Raw genomic sequence first — 8959 nt, 5'->3', positions numbered from 1 at the left:
AACCGCGAAGAGAAGACACGACAGACGTTCGTTAATGCGGTGCAAGTGACCTTGAGCGTTTCAGTTAAATCTGTTCAGTTATAAACAGTGCAACAAGTGAAGGGTCCAGGACAGTATTAGCTAAATGTGCCAGTGTGTCTACTGTATAGTACATAATACGAAAAAGAAATTAATCGTTGTGCAGCACGCGCATCCAATTATATTATAGGACTAATGTGTATGGTAATAGTAGATCGAAAAATATTCAAATAATCATGTAACATAAAACATAAAATAGAAAATGTCTTGTAAAATTGATTTAAATATAATACTAATATTTCCAATTGTATAAAAATAATTATAGTGTTTGTTTTTGAATTGTTTACAAAAATTTATCCATCTGCTTCTTTTTTGTAACTCTACAATTCAAAAATTTTGGCAGTTAACACGTTAAAATGAAAAAAGGTCAATTAGTTATTCTAATAAATATATAAAGAAATCTAAGGGCTAAGAAACTGTCTATTTCTTTAAAGAAAATGTTTCATATATAAATTTTGCTCCTCCAAAAGAAGAATTAAAATCTATTATTCATTTTTCAAATTTAATTAAGGCACTGTTTCGTAATTTTTATTCAGTCAGTCCAAGCTGTCTTTCAGAAGCTATCACTACAAGTTTGGACCACGTTATGTCACAACCAGTGCTACTCGCACTGATTTAAGCCAATCTCACACTTCCGTTCCATCTTCACCTTCGTCCTCAAACAGTGGTCCAGTCGAAATACGTTTCTTAGGTTTTGGTGGGGGCCTGGGAGGAATTTTCTTAATTGGCTGTCCGTCAGCTGGCAAGGAAGACATGGAGTTTCTCTTTTCGGGGCTACGTAAAGCATCTGCGTTGTCTTTCGTCCACTGGAGCTTCGATGGCGTTAATTTGGTTGCATGTAAATTCCTAGGGAGAGTTTGGCTGGCAAGAGGTTGGCTGGGCGGAGACTCGAGACTCTCAGCGATTGGATCGCAGTTTGTTGGACTCAGAGGCAAGAGTCGAATGGATCTTGGAGTACTGGCAGTGCTGTCCAATTTGTTTAAAGACAAAGTACTAGTGCCACCGTCGGCAGTAGTTCTGGCACCCAGATTGTCATATAATGGTTCCGCTATCAGTTCCTCAACATTGGGTGGTTCAGAACTCCAACTTTGCATTCTTGGACGTCTTGGAATTGTAACGTATCCCGTTCGAGGTATTCTAGCTGGGGGTCCTACAAACGGAGAATGGGATCTGGAGTAGGGCAATGTACGGTAAAGATTCAGTTGATCGTAGATTGGACTGTGAAGAGGAGACTGCGGGCCATGAGTTGGTGGAAGACGGGTTGTATCTGCAACAGTAGATGCAGAACTTCCAGCAGGTGAGACCTGAGCCAACCTAGGAGGAAATGGTAGTAGATCTGGTGGGTAATGATTAGGTCCAGTGTCCAGCATAATTTGACCTTTTCGATGGGGCTGGTCGAAATCAAAGGATCGAGAATCTTCATCGCCATCTAAAACATAAAAAAAGTTTTAAAATGTAATTATAACATTTCTTATAGCTAAAATAAAGAAACTTAAGAAGTAAAAACCTGAAGCAAAGCTTAAACTATTTATATGTATTTAATGTATTTTATATATAAGTACTATTTTTTTTCTCGAAATTTTGACGGTAATTAACAATTTTCGTGTTGAGTTTCATCAATTTTGTAGTTAAGAATTTTTTTTGTGAATTTGAGGGCCTTTGCCGAGCCAATTAGCCAGACATTTTGTTATTTTAAAAATAAACATTTTTTTGATCAGAGGAATTTTCTCAGTATTTCTAACTCTAAATTCTATATACTACATAACTAACAGTACAATTATTATTAGTTATGAAATTGAAATCTGTATATTTCCGAAAATATTTGAGTTGCCAATTCCAGCTACTAACCAAAGGATCAACCTAAGTATTTATTTTCAATTGCCCACCCAAAGCATCAAACCGAAGTATTGTTCTTTTAGTTGGTGTGCTGAAGTATTGCTTAATTCGAAACCCGTCAAGTTCGCCGAATGGACTTTATATATAATATACACTATGGTGCAAATGAAAGGAATAAATTCGCTATTTCATAAGCCGGCGACTTAAGGAAAAATCGTTGATGAATCGTTGAAAGATTTTTTGACATGTCATACTAGTGACGTCATCCATCTGGGCGTGACGACGTAATCGATAATTTTTTTAAAAGAGAATAGGTGTCGTGAGGTAGCTCATTTGAAATGTTATTTAATTCTTTATTTAATAATACAAACTTTAACACAATTATTTATACAGGGTGCTCAAAAAAAATGTAATTAAATAAATTGACACAAAAATAAGATGTACGTAATTTTTCTAATTAAAAATACATTTTACTGCTGTCAGAAAAGAGAAAAAAAAAATGTTTATTTGAGAACTAAACATTTCTGTCGTTTAAATTCAATGTTCAAACTGCCAAGAGGCAGGTGGTTGGCAGCTTGAACATTGAATTTAAGCGAAAAGCAATGTTTATTTCTCATATCAACATTTTATTTTTCTGTTTTCTGACAGCAGTAAAATTATTTTTAATTATATTCATCCTTCTTTTTGTGTAAATTAATTTAATTAAAAAACATTTTTTTGACGCCCTACGCCCTCTATAAACAAATATGTTAATGTTTATATTTCTGAATAGACAATTCTATAACTTCAATTCAATTCAATAACTTCAATTCAATAACTATCAAATGAGCTAGCACACGACCCTTATTCTCATTAAAAAAAATTATCTACTGATCACGTAATCACATCCAGATGGATGACGTCACTAGTATGATATATGTATATGCCAAAAAAATCATTATTTAAAAATAAAATCGACTGTTTCAGGATTTTTCCTTAAAATCCCCCGCTTGCGAAATATCGAATGTATTCCTTTCATTTGCACCATACTATAAAAAAAAATTCAAAATCGTAAGCTTGTTTCTCTTCCTTTTTAAAACCAGGAACAGTTATGTTCATAAATATTTATCATTTTTGAAGTTATACTTCTTTAGGCGAGTTGGGAGTAATTTTATATGTGCGCGAAATCATCAAAAGTCTTGGTTCTGAGTGCAGCTGAAACGTTAAACGTGCTCTGATTGGGTAATTACAATGACCTGTCAATAATTGTTCAATATGTCGGTTATGAGTAAACAAATGTTGTGTATATTAGTTTTTATTGTTGTAAGGGCAGAGAAAAAAGCAAGATTATAATTGTAGTGACTTTTTAAATAGTTTTTAAAATCAACAGGTACGTAATTGTAGGTAAATGCTTCAGTATCGTAATAAAAAATTACATAGGTACCTACCTATTTGGAAAATGTAAAATATACCTACCAAGTATGTAATGCTTTGATTTACATAATTTGATTACCAACAAAATTTCTACCAATATTCATCTAATACTGTTTTCTTACTCTATGTTTTGTTGTATTTTAATATTTCAATTCCACAAAAATCAAACTAATTTGGTTAAATATAGAACTGTCAAAAGTTTAAAATGTTCAGTTGGTCTGTCTTCCAACATGATGCATAATATGTCTCCGTAGCTAAAATCTAAAGATGCTTGAATTTCAAAAGTAACCGCGCCAATATACGCGGGTTCAATTCCCAATACAAACTTTTCTTTTTTTTTCTTTTTTATACATTTTATGATTGTAAGTATATTATTATATTTTTTGTTCAGAAAATACGTATTTGGTTAAAATTTTTCCAACAATTTTTGTTCAGAAATCTTTTGTGGCATTTTTCAATGTGTTTGTGTGTTTTATTCTTTTATTTTTTTTATTTTTGGTATTGTTTTAATAAAAATTTTTGAAAAGTAGCAAATATTAAAATTAGTTTAATATTTAAATAAAATATAAATAAACTGTTTAAAGTATATTAATTTCGTTGAAATCATAATAATAGAAGTATAACTTCTTACGTGCGTACAAAGTACACACACATTCTTTTTTAAAGTTAGGCACATTATAGGTCACATAACTTAACGACCATATTTAAAGTAAGGGAACTTTAGGAAATGTACACGTATATCAACATGCATCTGAACGTTACAGAACAAGAAAAGCTGCAATTTAACACATTTTTCTACCCAAGCAACGGGGCTATGATATTCAACCAAAACCCTAACCATGTAATTTACTCCCTCATAACATAAAAAACACGCCTTACTTACATTATCATTTTTTTTGTGCGTACTTTCAAATTTTATTTAATGTAACTTTTATTTGATATGCCTGGATCCAGCGTACCAAAAAAAAAGTTGATTAATAGCAAGCTGAAAATTTGTTAAGGGTGTCTAGTCGGATAAACTTTGATGTATGGGAACACTGGCACATGGGACGTTTTAATTGTGGAACGCATTATCCTGACAAAAGTTTATGATTGTGAAAACTACTAGCAGGTAGTTTTTAAGTTTAATCAATAGCAAACTTTATATAATATATGAAAAATGTTTGTTCGACAAATATATTGGGCACTTTAATAATTCCACCACGTAGAACATGTCAAATGACAGGAATTATATAGGTGGTAAATAGCAGTCTGACTTTTGCATGATAGTTTAATGAAACAAATCAATTGGAAGTTCTGTTTTGACGTTTTCGTAGTCTGACGTTCGAAACCTGTAACCTGTTCCACAATTAAAACTTCCCCTGTTCCAGTGTTCCCGTATATCAAAGTTTGTCCGACTAGACACCGTTAAGCTATTAATAAATTTTCAGCTTGCTATTAATAAACTTGTTTTTGGTACGCGGGATCCAGGCCTACGAACTTTTCATAAAAAAACAACCGTCGCTAAAATCTAGCTATCTGACAACTGTCAGTTAATTAAGGATATATAAATTTCATTTATTAGATAATTTTTCATCCTTTTTAATTTTGACCTGCACAGCTTGTTTCGCCATTATTTTTATGTCTTGTAGATACACATAAGACATAAAGAACAACCTTAAATTTTCAAATGCTATAAACTAACCACGAACTTGTTTTCCTGGCCGAAGCTATCCCCTTAATATTTCCTGCTGTTGAGTTTCTTGATCAACGTTGTAAATGGAGTGCTCACTTGAACTTTGTGCATGTCCCATTTCACCACAATTACAACACCTCATGGGTCTTCATTTTCTTGGATGTAATGCCTTTCATCTGCTCAAGCTTATCTTCAACAATCTGGTCAAGCTTGCCTTCATCTACTTTCTCTTTTACAGTCCTGAGTTTGCTCTTCCCGTCAGAAGTCTGTGTAGCTGATTCGTATTAAAGGGCGGCTGACAAGACATCGACCAGCGTCTTGTGATGAGCTAATCGCAGTATTTTCTGGATTGCATGATCACGAAGACCCTCAATAAACGTTTGAATACCCCACTTTTCTATCATGTCTTCGGGAGCTGTTGATTGTTGATATGCATATCGTACTAACCTGGAAATATCTACCTCATATTCTTGAATCAATCTTGCTCTTGTTTTCGATTTTTAAACTGTAACTGGTAGACATGCTAAGTGTTTGTACTCACATTGCATGTTTAGTCTCTTCTTAAGCGGACTCGTGCACCAAACCAATTTCCAAACGCAACACGAAACACTCAACATTCCATAAATATCAGCGGGTAATATGTAGCCCTTATCCGTTGAACTACCTAGGATTCCTGGAACTTCGTTCACCGATGCAACGGGGATAAGGGTCGTACACCGAAAACCAGATGCGGCACTCAGTACATGTCTTTCCGCAGTGTATGTTATATGCGATTTCTGTAGGATATTGCTTTGGTGTACGAGTCCGCTTGTTCGAAGTCGTCTATCTCCTCTACGGCTATGATCTGAAGCAAGGCATCTTTTTAGCCTTTTGTTTTGCAGGCCATGTGTTTGCTCTTGCAGATGATTCGAACTGTTTCATGTAGTTCTTCCGTGACGATTTTCCGTCGGAAGTTAGGACTTTAACACGAAGAGAACTTTCACCCCCTTCAAATGTCGGCCGTGGCTCCAACTTCCATTTTGCCTTATGGTCTTTTGTCTTTATTGTAATTGATCGCACTTCTCTTTCTGCTGTCGCTGTTTCCTCCATCTTATTTTCAATCTCTTTTCTATTTTTTTTAGAAATCCAAAATATCGGCAGTAACTTGGTTTTTTGAGGAAAATATTTTATTGTCGAGAGAAGAGACCACTGGAAATCGTTATGGTTTTTCAAAAAGACGTTAGCGGACACTGCTTTCCAGAGAAGAGATCTCGTTTAGAAACTTTGCTTTCCGTATATGTGATATCACCGAAAACTTTAACCACATCGGATGAAGATGAACCTTTAGAAATTAACGAAATCACAGTAGCAAACACATAAGTTTCTCGATCAAAACCCTCTTCTTGTAGGGCGCGCTTCTGACGTTGGACTAAATCGGCATTTTCCTAACAGAATTCAGTTCTTTATCCTCTAATACACGACGTAAATATATTTTTAACTCGATAATCGTAGCCATTTTCAGACAATTTATTTAAATATCGCGCTGTATATGAACTTCTATTTGAACTTTTTATAAAAAAAAACACCCGTCGCTTAAATGTAGCTAGCTGACAACAAATGTCAGTTAATTAAGGATATAGAAATTTCATTTATTAGGTAATTTGTCATCCTTTTTAATTTTGACCTGCACAGCTTGTTTCGCCATTATTTTTATGTCTTGTAGATACACATAAGACATAAAGAATAACCTTAATTTTTCAAATGCCATAAACTAGCCACGAAATTGTTTTCCAGATCGAAGCTGACCCCTGAAGTATTCCCTGCTGTTGAGTTTCTTGATTTATGTTGTACTTAGGGTGCTTACTTGAACTTCGAGCGTGTCCCATTTCATCACAATTATAACTCCTTATGGTTTTCGTTTTCTTAGATCTAATGCCTTTCTTCATTAACATCTGGTCATATTTGTCTTCATATTCTTTCTCCGTGTAGGCGTTTCGTATTCGAGGGCAGCGGACAAGACATCGACCAAAGTCTTGTGACGAGCTAATCGCAGTGTTCTCTGCAGTTTATGATAACGAAGACCATCAATCAACGTTTAAACAGCCAACGTTTCAACGGCCAACTTTTCGATCATGTCTTAGCTGTTGGGTAAGCATATCGTACTAACGTGGCAATATCTACTTCATATTCTTGAAGAGCCTGATCTTGCTTCTGTCTTAGATGATTAAACGGCGACTGGTAGACATTTTCTAAGTTTTCGTGTCCATATCGCATGTTTACTCTTCTGAAGTTGTTCGAAGTCGTTTGTCTCCTCTACGGCTATGGTCTGAAGCATATCCAAAGGCATCGCCTCGAAGAGCAATAGTCAGGTTCATAGCCTTTTCTTTTTCGGACCATCTATACGCTCTTGTAGGTGATTCGAACTGTTCCATGTAGTCTGAAGCACATCCAAGGCATATCCTTGAAGAACACTATACCGCATGTCCTAGCGTTACCAGGTGTCCCGATTTGCGCGGGACGTCCCGATTTTCAGGGGTCTGGGGATGCGTACCGATTTGTACCTGATCGGGACACTAAATGTCCCGATTTTCACCCACGAAAACCAATTTCAGGAGGACTTGCAGTGAATTTTATAACTATGTTATAAAAAACAAGGCACTCCTAAAAGCGGCAAAATCGAATGAAAAATTTGGACGGTTTGTGCCGTTGGTTGCTTTTACTCGGGGGGCGACAGTCACCCCTAGTTGGGGGTGAAAAACCGCGCGTTTAAAATAAGTCCGGATATGGGTAAATTGGCTAATTCTAAGCAATTTTAGTTCTATAGAATTTTAACTTGTTAATACTTTTCGAGTTATTTACGATTGAAAATGTTTATTTTTCGACAAAAAATCACGTTTTCAGGCGATTTTCACAAATAACTCAAAAAGTAAGTATTTCATCGAACAAAATTTTCTAAGCAAAAATGTAGCATAATATTGTGAAAAGAATCTAAAAAAATATTCTTAGCAAAAATGTAGCACAAATTAAAAAAATTGTGAACTCGTAAAGTCTATAGACCCAGCAAAAGCAAAGTTGTAGCTTATGAAAAATACGTTCTTGTTCGTCAAATTCCAAATAAAATATTTCAACGTGAAATAACCAAGAAATGAAGCATTTTTCGGTGGAAAAACTAATTAAAACTTTTTTAATAAAGCTTTATTTTTATGTTTTAAAAAAGTTTCTAGCATCAAAACCTTGTTTTTTCCTACTTAGGTCTACCTACTTTTTACTCCTTGAGATTTTTAGTATCCCTAATACCTTATTATGTTATAATAAGTTATTTTTGTTAAGTTATTTTGAAAAAAGGGCATTTTCCAATATTTTAGGAATTTTTTTTTCCAAACTAAGCACTCTCAACCGGTAAACCTTACAGATCGTATAAACAATACACATAAGTAAATGTTAAAGCGGTAACGATTAATTTTATTTAGCGTGCTAAATAGGGGGAGATTTTCATGAGTTTTTTTTTACCAAAAAAGGGACGAACTTAATTTTGAGCGTAACTCGCTTAGTTTTAATGCTAGAGACTTTTATATAAAACAAAATTAAAGATTTTCTTAAACACTTTAAAAATTTTAATTTGTTTTACCCGAAAATTGCTTAATTTTTTGGTTATTTCAAATTGAAAAATTCGATTTGGAATTTGATGAATAAGAACGTATTTTTGATGAGTTACAACTTTGCTTTTACTGGTTTTATAGACTTTCTGAACATACAATTTTGTTTGATTTTTTAAAAGCTACATTTTTGCTAAGAATATTTTTTTCGATAAAATTACTGGAAAAGTATTGACTTAGTTTAAAAATTATATAGAACAAAAGTTTTTAGAGTTGCCAGTTGATCCATTTTGGGACTTACTTTAAACGCGCGTTTTTTTACCCCCGAGAAGGGGTAACTCTAACTGTCACCCCCCAAGTAAAAGCAACCAACGGTACAAGT

General features: G+C 34.2%; 1 protein-coding gene across 4 annotated transcripts in view; it reads right to left on the bottom strand.

The window, feature by feature from the left end:
- Nucleotides 1-480: 480 nt before the first annotated feature.
- Nucleotides 481-8959, bottom strand: part of LOC114339984 (uncharacterized) — a 1283677-nt gene continuing 1275198 nt past the window's right edge. For all 4 annotated transcript variants that reach the window (XM_050652564.1, XM_050652566.1, XM_050652562.1 and 1 more), the window contains one exon: nt 481-1507. In XM_050652564.1, coding sequence (XP_050508521.1) covers nt 705-1507 — 803 coding nt within the window. In that variant the 3' untranslated portion in view covers nt 481-704. The remainder of the gene's footprint in view (nt 1508-8959) is intronic.

This window comes from Diabrotica virgifera, chromosome 6, assembly GCF_917563875.1.
Source record: "Diabrotica virgifera virgifera chromosome 6, PGI_DIABVI_V3a".
NCBI classification, from domain to species: domain Eukaryota; kingdom Metazoa; phylum Arthropoda; class Insecta; order Coleoptera; family Chrysomelidae; genus Diabrotica; species Diabrotica virgifera.
Note: the sequence above shows the minus strand (reverse complement) of the source record. Positions and strands in the feature narration are given on the sequence as shown.